At 39.5% G+C, this 24,379-nt stretch overlaps 1 protein-coding gene and 1 pseudogene across 1 annotated transcript in view; one reads left to right on the top strand and one right to left on the bottom strand.

The window, feature by feature from the left end:
- Positions 1–11,655, bottom strand: part of ALDH1A2 (aldehyde dehydrogenase 1 family member A2) — a 95,771-nt gene extending 84,116 nt beyond the window's left edge. The window contains exon 1 of the mRNA XM_022579608.2: positions 11,378–11,655. Coding sequence (XP_022435316.1) covers positions 11,378–11,494 — 117 coding nt within the window. The 5' untranslated portion in view covers positions 11,495–11,655. The remainder of the gene's footprint in view (positions 1–11,377) is intronic.
- Positions 11,541–23,855, top strand: LOC149750184 (uncharacterized; annotated as a pseudogene).
- Positions 23,856–24,379: the final 524 nt, after the last annotated feature.

The raw sequence follows: 24,379 nt of genomic DNA, 5'->3' as shown, positions 1-24,379 counted from the left end.
TTTTAGTTGGCTGTAATGATAAGGAGTTCTGAGAAAGCAAAAAGTGTGCTATCATGTTAACAGCTGCATTATTTCAATAGCCGTCCCACTACACCCTCACAATTACAGACACTCATAAATAAGCCCTTCATTAGCTCTCTATAGAACTAAGTCACTGACTTTGCCAGTGTTCATAAAAGCAGAATGTTTGGTTTCTGTTTTAGCTAAATGTAGTTTACGTACTCATATTTATACATACGTGACTATACTTAATGTTGAGCAATCATCTCTCTCCTTAATTTGGATCATCAGGAGTTCCAAAAATCACTCTGAAAAAAACTTCTTTTCTTTCTTTCTTCTCTTTTTCTCTGTTGGAATTCCTGGTAATGATACCAGAATGTGGGCAAACCTCATTAGTCTCCCTGCTGTTTACAAGACAGGATTTATGCTCAATGTGCTGAACACAATGACACACATCACTAAATGGCTACAACTACCACCCAGGCTTTAATCTGAGAAATTTTTCACTCGGTACAAATACCTATCAGCATGGAGAAACATGGAAGAGCAATTACAGCCAACACATGTAGTCTTTTAAGAGTACCCAGTAAATACCCATTTGTGAAGGTTAATTTAATGCAACCTAGGCTGTTATCTGGAATAGTATATGTCACCAATTCAATCCATTAAGTAATTACTAAATTCTCAAGAGGGCTCACAGAAGTCAAATGTGGTTATTCCAGGTTCATTGCTTCTGGTCTCCCTAGGGACCATTCGGGCCAACAGCTGGAAGAGCTGACTACAAAGGTTCCCAGGCACAGCTAACCACTTTATGAAAACAGGTAAATGAGTCTAACCAAGGAATGAGGGTCATCAAGGGCCTGTCTGAGAGAAATACTTAGGGAAGGAGAAGAGAAGCACAAGTGCGTAAAAATTTAAAAGGAGATGGGAAAGGTGAGAAGAAGGGATGTTTGACTGGGAAGTAGAGGAGAAAGAGCAATGTGTTCTCTCTAAAAGTGAAGACAGAAATCTGGAGATTATAAAATCTGGCTTAAAGGCAATAACTTGACAGTAGTTTCTTTAGACAGGATTTTTGAGCCATTTACAATGAAACATTAATTGTGCATCCCAATCACCACCACGCTCTGTCACTTTAACTCTGTTAAAGTTTGGTTATTGCATGAATTCCTGCGGACCACTGTTTCTCTCTTCTGCATCCCCGCTGAGGTTACATGTAATAGATGGATCTAACAGTAGTTAAGCCTTAGTGAGAAACGGTTGCTCATAAAGGCAAGATAGAACATATCCACCCAACTCTTTCTGGCAAGTGCCTCTCCCACACAATTTATAGTCAAATAACACAAAATGATGGCCTATGGGGAGAGAGGAAGATTTGAAAGACTATGAAATATATTTGCTTTCAACAGTCTCATTAATCCTCATTCCCAAGTGAATCTGAATAACCATACCAAAGAAAAGCACTTTTTGACTGAAAAAACAAACAAGCAGGTGTTATTAAGGGCCACGTGTGACTACCCAACCAGTGAGAATCCAAAAATACAGTTCTTTCCCATAGCCTAAAGAATCACACCTACCCAGGTGATTCATACCTAAAGTGTTGATTATATCAACTTTTTTTGTTGTTTGAACACACACTCTCATCTTTATGTCAGGCTGAAATTGTTGCTAATGATAGCTACAATACCAACTGGACTTAAGGTTGGGATTTGTAGTCAGAGAACTGGGTTTGGGATTATCCTGCAAAACATTTAGCAGAGCTTTAGGCTAATAATCCAAAATGTTTTGTCTTTGTTGTGGTTTTTGTGCTTGTTCTTATTGTTATGAGGAGAGAAGGAAAAGGATTATTTGAGTCTTGGAATTGTCACCTATAGCTACTGATCCTGGAAAAATTAATTAACTTTAATATGCTTGACTGTTTCACTTATAAAATGGGGATATTAATATAATATTCATATAATAGGACTGCCACAATTATTAAAAGCAATCATATGTGAAAAGTACTTTGGAAACCATAGCATTAATAATGAAAGGATAATATATTAATTAATAAAGTATTAATAAAAAGATAATTCATTGCTATTAGTAGCTATTAATAATAAAATATAACAAGTATTCATTCAACAAATATGCCCTAAGCATTTACACTGTAAGACACTGAACTAGATGCTTCCAAAATACCAACATGAATGAAAGTTTATAATCTAGTACAGTTTAGGAGTAGAAGATTACGCAGAAAAATATAATACAAGGCAAAAATTGCACATTTTAGTAGTAGTGCAAACAAGTAACAAGGGCTTTCAGAGAATATGTTCATCTGTTAGGTATTACATAAGTAACATCCACAGAAGGGCTAGATTCAGTTTTAAGGTTGGAGAATTTCATTCTTCGGTAGGTTCTTTAGAATTAGAGGCACACATGCACATATCAAATAACTTACGAAATCCAAATACGAAGGTGAATGTATAACACCAGCTTTGAGTTTAAAACACAATAAGTTCAAATATTAACAAAAAACAAAGTAATGCTATTTTCAAGCCTGGTGCTAAGGAATAATTTAAATTCTCTAAACTAACAGGATGACGTATAGTACTGAATTAGTTAGCCAAGATATAAACGGTACCATTTATATTAAAAGGTTTAGCATGCGAGACAATAACATATATCATTGCTAACACATATATATGGAATCTAAGAAAAAAAAAAAAAGGTCATGAAGAACCTAGGGGTAAGACAGGAATAAAGACACAGACCTACTAGAGAATGGACTTGAGGATATGGGGAGGGGGAAGGGTAAGCTGTGACAAAGCGAAAGAGTGGCATGGACATATATACACTACCAAACGTAAGGTAGATAGCTAGTGGGAAGCAGCTGCATAGCACAGGGAGATCAGCTCGGTGGTTTGTGACCACCTAGAGGGGTGGGATAGGGAGGGTGGGAGGGAGGGAGACGTAAGAGGGAAGAGATATGGAAACATATGTATAACTGATTCACTTTGTTATAAAGCAGAAACTAACACACTATTGTAAAGCAATTATACTCCAATAAAGATGTTAAAAAAGAAACACGTAGAAACTCGAAAAAAAACAAAAACAAAAAACTCAGTAATATAGCATATTTAGTATTGTTTTAAAAGAGTGTTTTATTTCTGGAATAATAATATTGATAGTTGCACTAGTAGTAATAATAATAACTTATTGAGGCATTACCGTCTGGTACTTTTCTAAGTGCTTTCCATGTATTAAATCATTTAATCTTCACAACACCTTCCTTATCTCACAGATAGTAAAAGTGAGGCACACTTTTGCTCGCCCACGGTTACACAGTTAGGCAAGTGACAGAGTCAATGTTGAAGTCCAGGCTGCCTGGCTGCTGGACTCATTATTTTGCCAGGAAATATGTGATTATTAAGTACAAATTGTTTAAATGGTTATTTTATTTATTAATGGGATCCAGCAGAATAACCTCCATGGACAATATAAGAAAGCATGAATTAATTCAACAAATATTTACTAAGTAAAAATAAATAAATAACATATATCATTTATGAATGCATATACATGTATGAATACGTACACCAATGGGAAAGATAAATGCCAAATACCTCTGAGAAAGGAAGGAGAGGAGAGAGGGGAACGGGAGAAGTTCATAGGGGAAGTGACAGTGTATTTCTTTAAAAAGATTAGAAGCAAATAGGGCAAACAGTTAAGAACAAACAAATCTGGGTATATGTATGCATGCTTGTTATATTGTCTATAGTCTGCTGTATGATTGAAATATTTGATTTCGTCTCAAGTATGTCTAACAATACAATGTGCTGTTGCTGTGCTGAGGTTGAAACATCTCTTTACCTTCTGAATCATCATGGTGCTTCTAAGTGCATTCATGTCAAGAATTTAGCATCTTCTATCATGCACCATAGTTATCTGTGTGCATGTTCTCATCCCACACCCAAATAGGAATCCTCTCTAGCCTCTTCAGGACCGGGTACACATCTATGTATCTTTTTGTGCCAGACAGTGATTAACAATGCTTTGTACACAAGAGGCTCTAATAAACATCAGATGAAGAAACAAGCAAATAAATTCAGGGGAGCAAAAGGGTAGCTCTGACTGAAGTTAAAGATAAAAATAACCCCGAGATAATACAATTAGATAACCTTCCCTGTGAAAATCAAGTTATATTGGTATGCTGGTTATCAGCCTCTAAAATATAGATAAGGTAGAATTCACTGGTTTCATGTTCAACCAATCAGTCTCATACTATTTCCTAATTTCCTCCCAAAAAGGATTCAGTGAGAGAGTCCAATTTTCACACCTGGGGAAATAAGACTTTAAGTTATCCTCTGCAGATCTGTAGAGACATTTCATCATTTTGTCTTCCCGGGGAAGGTCTTCTTATTTCCCCTCTTCCTTCACCCTAAACCCTCCATCATTACACACACCTCAATCCATATATTTGGTGTGTGTCAATGGTGGGGGTTGGAGGAAGAGGGAAATAAGTGATTTCTGCCTGTTAGTGGGTTTACTAAATTCACACTACTTTGGTAGATCCACTTACCTGGAGGTAGGTTCCATCCTTACTGAGGGAAGAACCATACATCTTATACCATTTTCTGACTCAGCTTAATCTCTTAGAAATCCCTAGAAATGACCCAGGGCAAAATATCCTAAGAGTCATTGGACTTGAAATCTGAAGACAGGCTAGACAAACTAAAATTATGTATAAGAAAATGTATAAAAATATAATCTTTAATTATTTTGAATTTTCCCCCTATAATCAATATTGGAAAGTGTTTTGGTACCCATGATATCCTAAATTCTGTCTAAATAAGGTGTTTCCAGTTTCAACTGGACAATAGGTTTTATCTTTCCAGAGATCTAGGGATAAAGAAACTGCTACTTTGGCTCTCCAAAGGTCAGATTGTGGTAAGGAAAGGAAACAGAGCAGGTATCTACTTCTGGAGGTAACAGAGCTGAACTGCAGTAAAAGGAAAGATTCCTTCTATAATAAAAATTAGAATGTTCACATACAGACATTCTAATTTTTAACCACATTCTACAAAAGTCAATAAACCCCCATGTTTAGCCCCAGGGAAGTTTTGTTGAGAGCCCCGCAAAAGTCTAGATGGTGAAATCACTCAATTATTATTCCAACTGGAATTTTCAAAGGCTGGAAGTGTTTTCAAATCATGTGACAAAACAGAGACTTACTGTAAATAAACTCATTAAGATTTTGAAGGGAAACAATTTACACATAACTCCATCATCTTACAAGTAGACAGACTAGCAATAGAGAAATGCCAGAGATAAGAAATTCCCAATTTGGGTTCTCTCATATATCTGAAAGGTAAAATGGAATAAAGCTCAAAGACATGTCTGAAAAGGCAATTAAAAATTAACCAAGGTGACACTATGGCAATCATTTCTCTGCATTCGTTTGGTGTTTGACGGGAAATGACTGGCTTTGAAATTACCTGTCACAGCAAACAAAGAAATTAAAGAAACGCTAGGAGAACTTTCAAAATAGTCACTACGTGCGTGCTTTTACTTTTTGGAGGGTGAAGTGCCCCCAGATTGGGCAATCAAGACCACTGACTCTTCAATTTTAAATTTCATAAACTAAGATACCTTCCCATTTCCAAAAGGTATCTTCTGAAAATGTCCTCCTGTGCTGCCATACTTCCCAGATTTTTGCACCAATGACTTGGCAAGATCTTTCTTCAAACTACTTAAAATATCAGAAATGACTCTTTGCCATCTGACATTTAGGCCCAGCCAATTGGGTATACTGAGGCATATGGATGCACAATTTTGGCACAAGTGTCAGACATCTAATTTGATTATTAAAATACTGGCTGGGAAATTGTTTTAGTAACTTTTTAGTAAAGAGAAGTCCTTGGTAGGGAAACCTCCAAGGGAGCCCATTTGATGAAAATCCAGTGTAAACATATAAGGATTCCACAGCTACCCAGAATATTAAACTCATACTTAATTAAAATTGTAAACAATGGCCTGTTTCAGAAAACTTTCTTGGTCATACATTTCTTATCTTTCTTAAAATGGGCATCCATTAATTTGAAACAACAAATGTATTCATCACTTCCTAAAAATGAAATGGATCTAGTCCTTAGCTGATTATCATTATATGCCACTTACTTTCACACACCTGCTCGCCTAGTCCTGACAATAACCATCATGTAAGGTAGGTACTACTATTACCTTTAATTTTGACAGATGTAGAAATTGATACTCAGTGAAGAAACTCCCTGAGAAGAGACACTGTCCATACCTTGCTTACTATTGCATCTCCAGAATCTGGCACCATACCTGGCATTGTGTGGTGAATAAATGTTATCTGTGCACATAGCTAATAAGTACAAATCTGACCAAGATTTGAACAAAGGCCTATTATTATTCAGAGCCTTTCTTTTTTCTAAGTAAGTCAAGGGCTTATAAACTTTTTCTGAAATGTGGGTCATACAGTCCTGTTGTAACTACCTGACCCTGCCACTGTAGTAACAGCTACAGACAATATGTAAGTGAATTGGTGTGGCTGTGTTACAATAAAGCTTTATTTACAAAATCAAAGAGACAGTCTGTAATTTGCTGACCCCTACAAGCTGTCACTAAGATAACTAAAAAGATAAAAATAGACATTAGTATTTGTATTTTATTATCCAACTGAGAAAGACTTGAGGCAGAACTATATTGCTATTTGAGATGTTTTTGTTTTGGTCATGGTTTGATCATCACGCTAATCATGGTCTAATGCAACAGAGAACTTGTGCATGCCTGGCTTCTCTTAAGCCAGGCTGCAAGGAAATCAGACCTCACAGAACACGCACCTCAGAGAATCTTCTACCCTTACATAGAGAAACTATAATTCCTCATTTTATAGAAATAAAGGACAAAAGCACCTCAGCAAATGATGATTCCATATGATTCCTGCCTGTATAGTAGAAGGCATCAGGCAGGACCCCCGAAAAGTTATCTAATTCAAATCCTACAATGAAGTTGTTTAGCTTTCCTGGGTTAAATGGAGATGATACAAACATCAAAAAGCTGTCCAATTATGAAAAAGTATAGTTTTGAAAACCTGAGGTCCCCATTAAACGCGAAATTTGATTAACAACTAATGATCAAGCAGACAGTCTTGATTAGAGCTTTGGAAGTAACCAAACCTGTACCATCTTTTAAGAAATAATCCCTGGTATAGGCAAGAATCTTGCCTCAGACCTATAAACCCCCCCCCCACTAACTCATAGAAATAGCAAATACAGTAATTTAAAGCCAGGGAATCAGAAGTCACAAAACGTAGCTCCTTCTTAAAAGAAGTAGACCAGTTCATATTCTCTCCATGTTTGCAACAGAAACAATATACAAAAATAAAGATTTAAAACTCTTTCTCTCTCAAAAAAAAGTATGTGACTGTTAGGAAAAGCAAAGTGTATGGTGAGGAAAGCTCTTATCAATTTTTTATAAGTCAAGGCCAAGGTCTTCCTTATCAATTATTCCTACTTCTTCCTACTCTGTCTCCTTCAAAAGGTTTTGCAAGGATCAAATAAGATACATATGAAAGTGCTAGGTAAGCCATTAGGTCCCATACACAATGTAAGTGGCATTATAAGTATTATCATTATTGTTATTATTACATTGATCAACTGAATTACTGCCATACTGGTAACCAAATTTTGGCATTCCATCTTTCTAAAAAGACCTTAAGCTCCTAGGAGGCCCATGCTTCCTCAGCCCAACTAGCTTAACGAAAAGCGCTGTTGTCAGGAAGATGCCACTTAAAAATCCTTCGAACTGAACTGAAATTGATCCCAGAAAACAGTAGGTGTTCAATAAAAGGTTGTTAAATGAATAAATAAAAGAATAAATAGTAGTTACCCAATGCACATTAGCTCTAATTTTCAGTTAATTGCCTTTTATTTTTTTCTCTTCTAGTTTAGTGGGTCAGCTCTCCATAACCCCCTTCTTCCCTATGTCTTAGCTCCTCACAGTATCAAATGCTAGAGGAAAACAAAACCCTTTATGTTAGTGTTAGTTATGGGCATAAACTCTCACTGAAAAGTGATCAACAGAGAGACAGCACAATGCATGTGTGTATAGTGGGTGGGGGGAGGAGGGACTAGTAGAGTCAGAAAAGATGATAGAGACAATAGAGAAGGTAGGGGTGGGATAAAGTCGGAAAGTTTTCAAAGATCTTCTGGGAATCTGGAAGAGATCTCCCCTGTAGTTAGGGGCAGTCAGCAAAGAGCAAGCCTTGATTTTATAATATGTGTACTCCTATAATATATTCAGATATACAAAAATTTAAAAACCAGACTGATAAAATAGGAACAACTCAGAAAATCTTTAATTCATAAAAGCACAGCTAAAAACAATAACACTCCTATGCTAGCTGTTAAGCAGTCTCCTTAGGATACAAGGAGGAGAGCGCACATTCTCCCGGCCCCAAAGTGGTCCCCTCGCTACTTGATGTTGGTGGAGTTATCAGTCTTTCCTGACTAAGGCAGTCTGCAGTTTTTTGTTTTGTTTTGTTTAAACATATTACTTAAAAAAAGAATCACTTTTAAAACTTGGGGTCTAGCTTGCTGTATTAGGAAAATAAAAATAGATATATTCCAAAAAATGGTATTGCTATTGCTAATCAGTTCTAAATGGGTGTTGGAACTTCAGAGAGGAAGGCTTATTTGAAAAACTAAATGTAACTGCCCGAGAGTCAATACAAAACCACGAGTTCAGCCCTTTCAGCGTTCTTTGGGATTGAATTTTAATTTTGGAGTATTTCCATGGACGGGCAATAGCAGTAACTTTTATTTCTTATGATCTCCCCCATTCCCCTTTTATAAAAAATGTAAAATACTTTTAGAAGAAAAAAGAAAATGGTGAAAAAATACAGAAAAATACAACATCACAAGTGCAAAGTTTTCTGAATGCATGCTACTTGAAATACTCAAAATATCACCACTTACATAAAAGTAGTGACTTAATACTGGTCCTCAAGTCATATTTTAAAGTCCTGTCATTATATATCCTTCACTAAAGAGTTTTTATTTAACAAGACAAAAATTATTAAGGATCCATCTATATTTGTCTTGTACCATTTTCTGACACAAATACTGTTATTTCTTTCCTACATGTTATTCAACAATCACACTAGCATAATAATGTTTTAGCTATTACCCTTTTTAAAATTCCTAATGAATGTGGGTATCACTGCTCTAAAGGACTGTGCACTGTACCTTGTTCATTCTTCTGCTTAAACTCACTAATATAATTTCATGATCATAAGTGAATTTTTTTAAACTCTCCATTAATCTTACTTTCCTTTTAAGTAAAAAAAAAATCATTACCCATTACCCTCAGCTACCAAAAGAGCAGCTTCTGCTCTTCACGTTAAAGATGCTGCTTGCCCATGCCGCTTGTCTCAGAAAATTCAGAAGTCTCACTAAAGAGCTGAGGAGGAAAGCTGCTGGGAATGTTCGCAGATACCTGATTTTACAAGGTTTTGTGAAAAGAGCTTGCCTTTAGATTAGTAATACTCAGTGTTTATGAGGGTTGTTTGCCAAGCCTAAAATAAGGTGCCTCCTCCCCACAAATTAAAGAATCAAGTTACAATCCATTATTTCATTTTTGATTGTTTTTCTTTGTAATAAGTGGGAAAGTGGATACTGGATAAAAGTCTCCCCTGAGCTAAAAGACTCCACATTAAAGGCTTCAATTAGCTATAAATCAGTTGTCTTTCCTACTGGGGGAGAACAAGAGAAAAAAAGAGAGCGAGGGTTGTCAGAGTAAAAGAGAACTGGAAGAGTTTCAAAATTAAATTCCTAGATACCTAAAACTCCTTTCAGGGGCTGTGAGGAAAATCCAATCCAAAGTAAGACTAAAATCAAACCCTCCCAAATCTGAAGTCCTCTCTCCAGCATAGCTCTTGCATCCTAAAACCTTTAAAGAAAGCCTGAAGAGGTTAGGGACCCTCATAAAACAAAACTCTTTTGCTGCATGCTTTCCCTGCTTGTTCCTAAACCCGGAGAATTGCCACACATTGGCACCATTGTTATGCAAACAATGCCTAAATGGTTGTAACCATTAACGACCTCTCCTTAAAATGGCTTTCAAGAATTTGTCACACCATCTAAAAAGCTAACAGGTACATTAAATCCATCTAAGTTGGCATTCAAAACACAAGTCACCCTGATTTTTATCCTAAAACTTAGCAGGTAAAATTTCAATATTCTGATGGATTTTTTTATAAATTTCACTTTCAACCCTTAAGCCAAAACCAAACTATTTACTTCTGGACAAAATTTAGTTTATCTCGTAATAAGCATGATGGAAAACAACTTTAACCGTATTGTGTGTGTGCAGTATGTGTTTAAGTTGATTGGGCGATGTCTGTAGTAGAAATCAACTAAAAGGAATAGAAAATCAAACAGGACAACTGTAAAAGGAACTCCAAGAAACATTATTTTAAATCGCATCTATTTCTCTCTCTCTCCCACCCCAATGCCATAACATAACCGCCCCCCCACCGTGTGTGTAATCAATGCATTTTTTTCCATGTCGAATTTGTGGGAAGTAAATTCTATTTACATTAAGGTAGCGAACTCATTTCCTTTTTATGTTGTGGTGCAACAAAAAATTCCTGCTTGGCCAACCCGAGATGTCAGGGTTCATTATAAAAAGTAATTTTTTTTTTCAGTTCAAAAGCGAACCCGTTAATTTGCACGAATTTAAAGACTTCTCAAGTTTTCCAGGAAAACTGCCACTGCCTACAGAATTCGAATGAAATGCTGACATCGGATCTACTGTACTCAGCAGCCAGGTTTCCATGAAATCTGCAAAGGCGGCCAGAGTGCTGCGTGCCGGACGATCCTACGCGAAAGCCGCTCGCAGCGCACCGTGCGGACTGCCGAGGGCCCGAGGGCGGCCAGCAGCCCTGCGGCCCCTGAAGGTGGACGGCCAAGAAGAGACGGCCAGGCGGCGTAGCCGACCTGGCGGGGAACCCTTCTTACCCCTTTGAGGAGTGGAAGCGGTGCCGACGCCTTCCCCGCAGCAGTCGGGACGCTGAGAATCCGACCAGAAGGCAGCGGCAAATGCGGTTTGGGAAGGAGCCGTTGACGGCGACCCTCAGCACCGCGCGGCAGGCTGGGGCGAGTCCCCGACGCGTCCCAAGATCCCAGCAGGACTTCAGAAGCCCCAACGCCGAGGATGGGGTGTTGTCTCTCTGCTGCGCGGGGACGACACACTGGCCCGGGAGACCCGGGCCCCAAACCCCGTCACGCCACCCTCTCCCCCTAACAGACCACGGAGATGAAGGAAGGTTCTAGAAAGTCTCCGTGGACGGCAGGCCCTCTCGGCGCCTTACCTTGGTGTACTTGATCTCGAGGTTGGGCGTGGGCGACGGCAGGAGGTGCAGGGACGCCATGAGGGCGGCGGGGTCGGCCTTCACCTCGCCGGGCATCTTGATCTTACTGGAAGTCATGAAGGCGGGCCGAGGTCTCGCTCGCCCGCGGCGTGGGCTGTGCGGGATGTGCGCTCGGTCCGCGAGCCAGGGGCGCGCTCGCCTGTATATAGGCAGGTGTCAAGCTGGGGCTCTTCTTATTGGACGTGAGGGCCGAGGCGCGGGGGGCTGGTCCATCCTACCTAGGACGCCCCGGCTCAGCCCCGATTTACATAAAGCCCGCCGCCGGCGCAGCGCGGCTCGGACGCTTGGGGCCCACGGTCAAGTGCGCCTGCCGTACCCCTGTCCCCCCTGGCCGCAGGGACCGGCCCACGCCCACGCGGCCGCCGCAGTCCTCGACGGCGGGAGCGCAAACCTGCGCCGCGGCCGCGCGGGGCTCAGCTGGCTGGACTGGCCTCGCTCCGGCCGGGGCAGTGTCAGCGGAAAGCACACCTTGGTGGATATGGGGCGCGGGTCCCGGAAGCAGAGCGGGGGCTGGCGGGGGACCCGAGCGGCCCGGTGCTGACGCGGCCCCGTGAGCGGGGCGCGGTGTCGGCGGGAGAAGCCTGGGGCGCTGAGGGGGCCCGGCAGAGGATGGGGCGAGCGACGCTGCAGCGGACGCGGAGATCCCCTACCGCCCGGCGCCCGCGGAAGCCCGTCTCCCCTTCTCTCCCGGGGACCCGCAGGACACCCTCCACTCTCCTTCCCCGGGCATGTGCGCCCGGCCCTCCGCAGCGACCCCAGTCCCCGCGCACACGCACTTCCCGAAACGCGGGCCGAAGCGCGCAGTGGCCACAGGGTAGGGTACGAGTAGTGATGGGCGCGAGTCTCTCGCCCCACACTCAAAATGAGTATCCCCGCGAGCCTGTCGACGCCGCGCGGCCCTCGCCAGGACTCTCCCGCCCAGCTGCTGCCCTCTGCTGGCCGGGACCACCCCGGGCGGTCTGGGCTGCGCTGCGAGGATGGAGCCTTGGTCCTGGTACGCTCTGGGGAATTGCAAGTTGCATTGACCCCTCTGGTCTTTCTCGCATCCCTCTTTCCAGCCCGTACTCTCCTCGCCCCCAAAGACACAAGGAGACACCAGTTTTGCTTTTCTGTTGTTCTTCACGCTAACAGCTATCATCCCGCCAGACACTGGGCTTCTCACTTAATTGCCCCTTTGGGGTTGAGCTCCCATACCTATACCCCCCCTAATTTAAGCGTTTCTGTAGCTCTAACAGATCTTCTAGTTTGTGGGACGCTAGAGGTCAGTATGTAGGTCTACGTCAAGAACACAGACACCCCATGTCAGAATGGGCTTTGGGCTCCATGCGCTAAATCTGGGGTCCAGATAAAAAGACGTTTATAGGTCGCTTCCCTTCCTAACTCTCAATGTAAGCCTGGCAGAGGCCTACTGATTCTTTGGATGTTAAGTGTCAGCCAGAAAAGATCCTGCCTTAGATACTCTGAGTAACTAAAACTGCCCTATGCTCATTGCTTGGATACTAAACAACAGTAGAAATAGACCTAAATATTTCATTTTAGTATTAAGTCTAAAGAAGTAACTTCCAGCCTCGCAGAACCCAGAGTATCTACACAAGGTTACCAGAGTGAATTGGGTTTTTGTTTTGTTTTGTTTTGGTTTTTCTTGAGAAACTAGGAACCTTAGCTTAGGCAGTTACAAGATTTCAATTCACAGGGGATCTCTATGGCCAAAAATTATGCCTTAATAATAACAGTATATGTTCATGAAATAGATGAAAACCTTATAGGGTTAGAGATACAACTGAGAGACAAAAAGTAAGGTTAGTTGAGGAGAGGGAGAAGTCTATAGCAAGGGAAATCAGTGATGCTTGTGGAACAATTCTACAAACATGTTTGCACCTTCCAATGCAAGGCAAGGTGCTAGAGACTTGTTTACAAACAAGATGGACAGCCCTGGACGTTAGTGAGCTTAAGCCCTTCTCCATGGAGAGGGAGATCACTGACTATGAGAGGCTGTGGGGAAAAGTTACAAAAGAGCATCAACAACATGATCTGGGTGCCCCATCAAGGAAGAGGCCAGCTCTCTGGGGATGCTGACCTTTGAGCTAGGCCTTAAAAGGTCAGGCTTCAACAAGGGAGAGAAGGACAGTATAGGAAGAAGAGTCCACAAAAGCAAAGGTGCAGAGATGTGAGAATGCTTTTTACAGGACATCAGTGGTGCTGGGGGAGCAGCAGATGAGGCTGGCAAGGCAGATGACTCAAGGTTGTAAGGGCCTTTATTCTTCAGGCACTGAGAAGGACAAGTCATCAAAAGATTCTGAGGAAGAGAAATGGGAAACCTGTATAAATTAAACTGATAAATGAATATTGTCAAGAAAGACTATCACAGGGACTTCCCTGGTGGCACAGTGGTTAAGAATCCCCCTGCCAATGCAGGGGACACGAGTTCGAGCCCTGGTCTGGGAAGATCCCACATGGCACAGAGCAACTAAGCTTGTGTAGCACAACTACTGAGCCTGTGTGCCACAACTACTGAAGCCCGCGCGCCTAGAGCCCTTGCTCCACAGCAAGAGAAGCCACCGCAATGAGAAGGCCACGCACTGCAGCGAAGAGTAGCCCCCATTCACCACAACTAGAGAAAGCCTGTGCACAGCAACGAAGACCCAACGCAGTCATAAATAAATAAATTTACAGAATAAAGTTTAAAAAAAACTAAAAAAAAAAAGAAAGACTATCACAAACCAGAAACCATTGATTTATATTCTCCACAAAGTATATGACAGGGTGTGTTCACCCTTGACCTAACTCTGGTGTGCTAACTCCAGTTCCATCACCATGGCTGGAAGGAATAGGGTGATAGAATTATTAGCGTTTTTTACACAGTGAGGAAGAATAATAAAGAGATTCCCTTCTTGCTCAGGCAAGAAAGTGAGGATCTCTTGGCTTCTTCTCCTAAACATATCCAAAACATTTCTTCTCCTAAACATTTCCATTTCCGCTGACTACTTCAACCGTAAATGAATGTAACTTTCCTAAGCTCTCTGATTGAGGGACATTTTCTCTTCCTGATCTTAAGTTTTGTTTCACTTTTCCCCATCTTTTACTATAAGCTTTTCTGTTCATAGATTTCTAAGAATTTTTAATTTGCATGATCATTCTCTTTTCCCCCTATCTTCAGCTCATGATTGTGGCCATTTTTTTGTCCAAACTCTAATTCAAGATGCAGGACAAAATTTAGCAGAAAAGAATAGTGAATTATAACTACTTCAGTCTTCTTGGTTTCTATTAGTAGAATTTATTCTGCTGTTACTTTCAAAGCTGCCTTAAAATCTCTTCTCACATTCTTCTTTCATTTCCTGTCTCTTTTATCATCTTGTTTTGTTGTCCTCTCATTTCCTCCATAGATTTCAACAATGGTTGAAGTAGCAGTCTTTATCTTCAGGTTTCTAACATTTTGAATTTCAGTCTTTTCCGTGATTTGGCTAAGAAACGTATTTTTTGCCCACCCTTATAATGTTTCCTTCTCCCACCCTCCCCCACTTGTAATTATCTATTTTTTAGGATACATTTGTTTAAAACCCCCTGCACAAGGGAACATAAGCTACAGCATGCTCTATTTATTTCCTTGTGAAAACATTTTATTAGGCCTGGTGGAGCCAATATCTTGGGGTTGTAGGGAGAAAAATAAATTTTTGCTTCATATTTCCTCACCTAAATAGTAGAATTGCAAAGTTGTAATTTTCAGGCATCAGCTTTATGTGAAGCTTGACTTTAGGTATGAAACCATAGCAATTTAGGCTTCTCTTCAGATTACAGTTAAAGGGGAAAAGTATTTGTTAAACTGAGGAACATGTTTTAGAAGTCAATGAGGGAAACTGAGTAGAGCACAAAGACTCCTTCCAACGAAGGAACACTTTTGGTTTTGACAATAACTGAATGTCCAGCTTGAACTTCAATCTTTCGTGTTTAGGGGCTATTCCAGCCTCAGGTAGCCCTGCTTAATTGCCATCCTGTTCCCATCACTAACCACGATGACAGCCTACCTTTTCTAACAGATACACTTGCATTTTAATTTATCTGCAAAAATAAATCACACATTATAGCATTGCCTTCTTCTGAGTTAATTGAACCAGCTCCTTAAATGTCTCTAAGTCTAATGATTTGAAAGAGGCATGGTGTTTGACATATTTTAAAAATTAGGGCCCTTGGGTTGTATGCAGAATGATCTCAGTGCTCATTTCAGATATAAGTGTTTCCTAACGATCTCATTCATCTCAAATGGGATACGCCTGGCTACTTTATTTGAAATGTTTCCTGAAAACTCTAACAGGAAAGCTTAATGTAAGGTATATTTATAGAGAAATGGTATTTAATATATTAACAAAAGCTTATAAGAGCTTTACATATTTTTATCCAGAAATGCCTAATGAAGTATTTTCGACCCATTATGAAAACTTCTGTAAAATAAATTCACTTATATTTTTAATTTAATGTGAATGTTAACTTTTTATTGGGATCTAAATGCTCACTTAATTATTCTTTTCCTTCCAATATCTAGAAGAAAAGAGGCTGAGATTATGGCATTTATTAACCATAAAAATTCTCTACATATTAAGTCCCCATGCCCAATGTGGCCTCTGGTCACTATATTCTATGAAAAAGAGTATTTATGGTTGCAGGGAGTAGATTCCTAATTGGTCATGACTCCAAAAATCATGTTTTGTTACAAAACACAATTCTTTCCTTTTAAAATACATCCTCCACCTTTTCAGAGCCTCAGGAGACTATTTTAAAAGTGGAAACTAGATTCCTCTTTGTTGTAAAGCCCAGTTCCACCTCATATATGTTTTAGAGGCTTAATTTTGGGTGCAGAGATGAGCTCAGTACATTATCAATAATCACGCTTAACAGGCGTAGGGAGAAATTAAAATCCCAGCTCTGCAGCCTTTTCTTATGAGCCTGAGGAAAAAGGCATTAGCTCCCTCTGCAGCTGATGGTATGTATGTGCAAGTGAATATTGTCATTTAAAAAGCAACAGCTTGGATTCAATGTACACGTCTAATACTGATAAATCTTTGTTAGATGTTACAGTTTTAGTCTGAATTACTTTAGAGGAAAAAAAAACCCTCAAGATCCAGACAAATTTTACACTGCAGTTAGTTTAGGAGAGGGACTTTCATTAAAAGACTTTGTGACTTTTAAGAAAAGATAGGGTTCATTAGCAAATTTACCATAAAAGGTGCAGTACTTAGAACCCTACAGTCCCGTTCACATTATAGTTAAGAGAAGGTAATATCACAGAGCAAGTCACATGGGTGTGTCTCAGATTGGAAACAACTGTTTTTATCATCATGAGTGAGGAAGAGTTACTAATAGGCAAGCCCCAGAATTTACTTTTTTCCTCACCCAGATAAGTGGTTGGCATGTAACTAAGTTTGCTCTTCTGTTTTTCTTTTGTGTTCCTTAGTTTGCATTTTTCTTTTTACTTTAAAAATTCTTCAAGTCTACACATAACTAATTCTTAACCATTACTACTACTCACTTTAAGACTCTCCCGTTCTTAAATATAAACTTCTTCCCCAACTCTTTCTGCCCTTACACAGTCATTTACCCAGAGGGTCTTTGGGCATAAGTAATCCTCATATGAACTTTGGTGCTATTTGGGGCAGGGATCCATGTTCAGGTTCATTAGAAAACGAGGCTAAATGAACAGTCATTGTTCTCCTTTACTTGCTGGAATGAGCCATTGAAAAGATAATGAGGAACACTTTAGATGCCTTGACAATAGAGGGGGAATGCCAGCATCTTTCTTCTCAACCCCACAGTTCAATCTGTGAAAGGCACAGGGCAAGAATGGGAGGCATTCAGAACCAGGATATAGACATCCAATTTGGACATCGAGCCCCAGACTACAAAGGAAGGGTCTCTTGCTTCAGATATACATACTCCCCCTTTCAGAGCATCTGTGACTCCTTGACTACATTGCTAAACCAGGACTTTTTTTCTCCCCCTATCAATCAAATAGCTTCAATTGAACAAATATTCATTGATGATACATTATGAGCCAAGCACTGACATAGAATCTGTGAAGAACAAAAAAGAAGTGTGTGGAATGACAGTAACTGCATATGTGAAATAATTCAAGGGCCATATGAGACAGGAAAGAAGTGAGAATATGCAGTGCAGAATGAGAGTGAAAGAAAGTGATATCAGAAAGGAGACAACCTATTACAAATAATTTTGTTGGGGCTTTCCATAGGCCTAATACTCTTCCAGGCGCTATGAGGGACATAAGACACAAGTGATAAAGGTAACATTTTCCAAAACATGGCCCAACAAAGAACTCCTTTGACATTTTTTAGTGTAAAGATAACTAATGTTATCCAGTAAGTAACTACTTGTAGAACTGGAACTCCCAAAAGCAAATACCTGGATTGCCTCCCACTTCCCAAATCCTAGTTATATGTTCTCAAGTAAGAGACTGGCACAGGCCTAGCCAGAAGAGAAAACACAGTAGGGACTAAGGGCAGTTTATTTTTTTTCCCCACTTAAGAACAAAAGAGAGCATTAAGTTTGACACTACTAATGCTTACATACCTGCCATCGACCTGCCACTTTACTCCTGCTATTACATTCATGGAATAGTCCAATGGTTTTCAGCCCAGTTTCCAATTATAATAATTTAGGGAGCTTTTAAAAATACGAATGCCCGGTCCAATCTCCAGAGATTTCAATTAGTCTAAGGTGGGGCCCAAGGCATTGATATCTTTAACAAAGCTTTCTGGTGTCTATAAGACACAGCCCAGCTAGAGAACCACTGGTTAACCCACAGAATGTTAACTCTGTGGGGTTACTTGAGTCCACTCTGCAGCCCCTGGATTGGAAAAGTGGACTCCATGCTTCTCACTTTGTAGTGCTCTTTGATTTGCTATTTTTAATTTACTATTTGAAAAACACATCAAGCCTCAAATGGATTGACCTTTCTGCTAATGTAATTCACCTAAATTAACAGAGGCAATTAACTAATTTATATTGGAACTGTGCACTTTCCAGTTCACATTTATCAACCCTTAAATGCTTGATCTGGTGTTGCAGTTTAAATTTTTTATTACTACCCTTTAAATCTGAAGAAATGTCTTACATCTCATTAGCCAAACTTACATATTCAATTAATAGATTCATTACAGGCTAATGAATATGGAGGCAGCACCAGGGTAACATCTGCTTGCCAGTTGAAAAGACGCAAACTTTTCTACTACGAAAAAAGAAAAGTGTCTGTTATATAACTAAAACAGCTTGAGTTTTCAGTTTTAACATTTCTGCATACTATAATGCTCTTAAGGAGTTTTATGGGCCTGCTAACCTACCAAAAGCAATATGCTGTCCAGAGATAGCTGCCTTTCCAGAGAAATATGGAAATCAGAATTGCAAAAGAAATACATATCCAAATATACATTTCAATATGAAAATTACATGTCTAGATTGTAATCTCAAATTATTGTTTTTCTAACCTGTGTTTTTCATTAAAAATGCCTAAGATAATGAACTCAATGAGAAAATTAATATTGCAAATTAAACAAAACGTTTAATTTACTATAATATACTTTAGGATCATCCCAAATTCATGTGATTTTATATATTTAAAGATATGGCCAGACATTATTTTGGGAACTAGATGTTCCAATAGTCAGTTATATTTGTTGTTGTAATTGTTGCTTTTGATATGGACCTTTTTTTTTTGTCTTTATTGAATTTGTTATGATATTGCTTCTTTTTTTTTTTTATGTTTTGGTTTTTTGGCTGCAAGGCATGTGGGATCTTAGCTCCCTGACCAGGGATTGAATTCACATCCCCCGCATTGGAAGGCGAAGTCTTAACCACTGGACCACCAGGGAAGTCCCTGTCAGTTATATTTGGATTCTAGATAATTCAGAATTCTAAAATGAATTTCCACAATATTTCCAGTTATTAAAATTCGGTTTTTACTTCTCTGGCTATGCAGGAATAGGCATTTTTAGTAATTATGAAAAAAAAGTGAGTTTCAGGAAAGGTGGGTGAGAGCTAGAATTCACTTGAATTAGAGGTGGCAAGAATGTGAGGAAAATAATCAGAAATCACTTCTAAAGCATGTGATATCTTCCATGTCAAAGCAAGAATTAAACAAGTGACTTTGGACCTATGTCTGCAGGTAAGAGTATTTCAAGACATGTGTGTGCTACTCTACTGGAGCCTTAAAAGTCTGTTTTTTTTTTCTTCCATTTTACTCCTTATATTCAAGCTGACACTTGGACTATTAAAAGACCATATTTCTTACTTTCAATTATACAAATGCAAAGTCCCGATATCCTTGTTAGAGTATCAAGTGCACACTAATCAAATATTCTAAAAATGAGCCACTGCAATATTCGCATGTCTAATATTGATGGCCTCTTATGTACCCAGCACTGGCAAGACTCCCTGGGAGTATGAAAAAGAAAACTATAAGGTCACACCTCAAGAAATTCACAACTCCATCCTTGTAAGGAAAATCTTCAAAACTGACAACAAATGTACTTAGGTCCACAAGAGTTAATGTGTTTCAAGGGCAGTTAACACTTTTCAGTATCTGAAAAACAGTGCCAATGTGAGTAACTCTTCCCTACACTATTCTCAGTGATGTAAGGAGCACAAAAAAAGACAGAAGGGGGAAAAAGTTCACCTCATGTGCTCAGGGGGACTGAGAGGAGACCATATAAGCAATATCTGAATAAGAGGAATGTCTGCCCTGGTACTCATGCTGTAGAGGGGCCGCAGTTACAAATACACAAAAAACAAATTCAGTAAAGAATACACGAGCAGCTCTGTCATTCAGGATCTGACTCTCAGTGTTCATAAACCTAAATACCCACAATCACAACTAACACCATTCAGGTACCGAGGAAATGCTCTTCCTCATCTCTTACAAAAGACAGCATTCGCATGCTGGAAGATTAGTGTGTTAAGTGGCTGTCATCATTAGAGTGCAGGCAGATTTGATCAGTGCAACACAGAGATGAGAGGAAAGACAAATGAATTCACTTACCAGATCCTTTCTCTCAGAGAGCATGAATGCAGTAGATTCTTTGAAAGTGGAAGTATTGTTTCCCAAGAGTGCCAAGTGTCCGTTTTCTTGCTTCTCTTTGTGTTCCAATTGTTGGTTTTTAAGGTTGTCACAAATGAACATGGTAGGTATTCTTAACAGTTCTATGAACTGAGGAATATTTTGCAACATTAAATAATTTATAATACTCTAAAATTTGTATAATATGTAGGTCTAGACATAACATGCATTAAGTATGATAGTGCTGTTTTAACTTGGCAACTAGACAGACATTATACTCTAGAATTTCTAATAGTTTTATTTCTATAAAAATATTTTATGAGATATAATTATATATTTTAAAACAATAATTTTACTGTTTGATACTCATTAATTTTAATTTCTATTTTGCCTTTTAATTTTAATTAAAAATTTTAAAAAGTTTAGAAAAATAACTTTTTTGAAAATATAAGAAATACTTTAATGTTTCTATTTTCATTTAATTAACATTTTTGATGAAATATATTCAAATGTGTAGACTTCAAATTCTTTTTTAAAAGAAACTTTTAAATTATTTCTGTCAACATCACCAAATTACGTGAAAATCTTGGTTATAACAATACAGTGATTTTGATGAAATAAAGGCAAAAGGTGCATTTTTGTGGAATAAATATATAATTATGAGTCATGTATGTCTTTATTGTATTACTTACCCAAACACTGCTGGCACATCAACAGAACACTAAGACATACCCAATAATAATGAAATTCAGTAGTCTTGATATTTTGCTGACTTTCAGTCAAATAAAAAGTATAACTTTACATATTTAAACATTTTGCCATCATGAAGGTCTATTGGTTAAAGCAGAAGAGAACCTTATATTTAAGGATTTATAAGTCTAGTTAAAAATTGTAAAATATTTAAAAGTACAGTGGTTGGGTCTTCATTTCTCTTCTTTATATGGACCCCACAAATGTTAGGGGTGGGTCCAGATACAGGGAGCTGCTTTTCTCTATGGGCTTATGAGATCACTGTTTCTTTCTGTTCTGATTCTATGGGACTTTGCAGAGACACTTGGTTGGTTTGCACTGCTCTCTTATTGTTCATTGTGCTATGATAATCCTCCTGCATATTTTTAAAGTTTTCTCTGAAAAAGGCATGTAAATTATTTCCAGAAACACTGTTTTAATTTGAACTCAATACATTAATTGGCTGTTCATTGTAAAGTGGTTTTCATGTACTGTTAACAGGTTGAGTCGAGGTTGTTAGAGTTTTCTCTATACTGTAATAATTTTCTGTTTGGTTACCTTATTTCAATATGGAAAAGGCACTGGATCCGGATTCAGGAAACCCAAATTCTAGTCCTGATTATTCCCTTACTCACTGTGTTGAGCCACTGAAATGTCCCCTACTTCCTCCAATAGAAAATGTCCATGCTAATGTGACTGTATCCTCATGAAAAGTGCCAAACTTCGAATTAGGAGATCTGCATTGTTATTTTTTTAACTACAAAAGGAAAACAATTCCAATTTTTAATCTATGTTACAAAGCTATTCTCACAACTGTGGAATAAAGAACTAGGACATGGTTGAGCTAAACAAGTTGTGGCTTCAGTAAAATGTGGTCATTACATCTTCATAATCCAACAAAAACAAGCATAGAACTCCTAGGAACTGAGGACTATAAAAGTACATAAACCAGTGTCTCACAACAAGGAGCTCTGTGTTCAGGCCAGCAGGGAGCATAGTTGAGGCATTATGCTCTAACAGGTGTACAGAGCTATAGAGATCAGAAGAGAGAGTGGTTATGTCTCCATGGGAATCAGAAGGATGGCATTTGAGCTGCACCTAGACTAGCATGGTGGCAGGAAGAATGAAGTAAATTGTGGAAAAGAAAAGTCTAACATGCCTGTAAAGGAAGGCTTAGGACATAGCCTAGATGATAAGCTAAGAAATTGATTTAGTAGAATGGGGAGCTAGAATAAACCAGCTTTCTATCTCGCCTTTTTACTGTGGGATATTATACGGGTTAGGTGGTAGCAAGCCCTAGAGAAACGTGATATGCAAGTTATTGCTATTCAACATTGTAAATAGCCAGGAAAAAGCAGAGAAAGGTCCAAAAGGTCTATGCATGAATCAAAGGATTCCCAGGAATGGGAGAAATTCCTAGGGCCATTGCAGGAGGAAACAAGATGATGAAAAAGAAAGAGTGGTGAGATGCCTGAAGGTGCTACTAAAAAAGAGGTAAGCTCTCACTCTCACTCCACTGGCTACAATACCTTACAAGGCACAGACTGGTCTCTGTGTTAATCCTTTCTTCACCAAGTTCTACATCTTCTATCTCACTATCATTCCCCTGTCCTGCCCCTTCTCTCCACCTCTACTGCTGCTGCTTTGGTCCCGGTCCTCCCCATCTCTTGAATAGCATATGTAGCTGTGCATGATAACAAAGAATTTCAGTTAAAATTAAGCGATACCAGATGAGTTCCTGTGGTATAAGGGAAGCAGGATTGCTCCAAGCCACTAATTGGAAAAGAGGATTTCTGGACTATTGTAATACTTTTGTCCTTACTGCTTCTCCTTTTGTAACACCCTTTACATTACATAGAGTGGCCTTTCCACATCTTAAGTCTGATCATGGTACTCTTCTCATAGTGACTTCCCAATGCCTACAGGATGAAGCCCAGACTCCTTGATCAGAGCTGTGACTTTGGAGGGTTAATCGTATAACCATGTGTTACAGAAGAGATAATTTAGATGAAGACCATTTATTGAAGCCCAACAAGGGAATTGGCGGTCATCTAGTCCAGGCTTTCCTAAACTCTTCTCATCAGTTGTAAATATAAGAGATTCCTAGTTTCCTCCCAGGCTTGCTGGATTGTCTCCCAAGGAAGGGTCCAGAGTCTGTATGATTAAAAACTTGGGCTTCCCCAGAGCATTATCGTGTTCAGGTGGTTTAGGGGCCTGATGAAGAAACTTAAGTCCAAAGAGACACACTGGTTGCAGAAGCCCAGAAAATGAGGGCCAGGACCAGAATGGAGGGACCAGAAAGGAAGGTAGCTGTGAATGGGACTGCAGACCTCTTGGCAATCTCATGCTAGAGCCAGATATTAAGGGCCACCTGGGGGCTCCTTGGAGTAAGTGATCATGCAGGGAGGGCCTCCCCCCGACCCTCATCAGCCCTGTGGGCACAACAGCAGGGCTGGAGGGGGCAGTGGAAGGGCGAGAGAAGGTGAAAAGTCCTGGGCTATGTTCCTGCTGAGGAACCAGGCAGAACATGGAGTACTTTTGCCCCAGGCTTCTAGTCCTCCAGAAACAGCTGAAGAAGAGCAAGATTTGCTTGACGGCAAAATTGTGAGTGAAGCAGAATTCGCTGTGGTGTTCACGGCCTTTCTTTTTTGCTTTCTTGCCCTCCTTGTTGGTGTCCTCACTCCTTCATCCTGCCAGTGTGTTCTTGTTCTAAACTCTTTCTTCCCTAGATGCATATAAATGGCTTTGTTGTCTTCATTCACGCTTTGACTGAGACAGTGTTTTGCCTTGAACAGCATTCTGTACTTTCTACTCAGCTTTCTCTCTCCCCCTCCTCTCTCTCTCTCTCTCTCTCTCTCTCTCTCTCTCATTCATAAATGTAAAGCTTAAAAAAGTAAACTATTTCATCACTAGGCAACTTTTAACAACCTTGTGACTTTTTCTCTTATAAGCCCCTAATTCTTTCTCTTCCCCCAAACACTCCTTTGGGGTTTCCCAAATCTGTGTCTTCCCAATTGGAATTCTTAAGATCCCATGAATAAACTCTTTTGTTACTGAAAAAAAAAAAAAGTAAACTATTTCAGGCAATAGTAGAAATGGAAAAAAATATTTGCAATAGAAGTTCAAGGGAGCCACCTTGCCCTTGAAATGGCAAT

Source organism: Delphinapterus leucas, chromosome 2 (genome assembly GCF_059928025.1).
Source record: "Delphinapterus leucas isolate spDelLeu-1000000601 "Yukka" chromosome 2, BTC_Dleu_Yukka2, whole genome shotgun sequence".
In the NCBI taxonomy this organism is placed as follows: domain Eukaryota; kingdom Metazoa; phylum Chordata; class Mammalia; order Artiodactyla; family Monodontidae; genus Delphinapterus; species Delphinapterus leucas.
The sequence above is the reverse complement of the archived record's forward strand: the minus strand, read 5'-3'. Positions and strand labels throughout refer to the sequence as shown.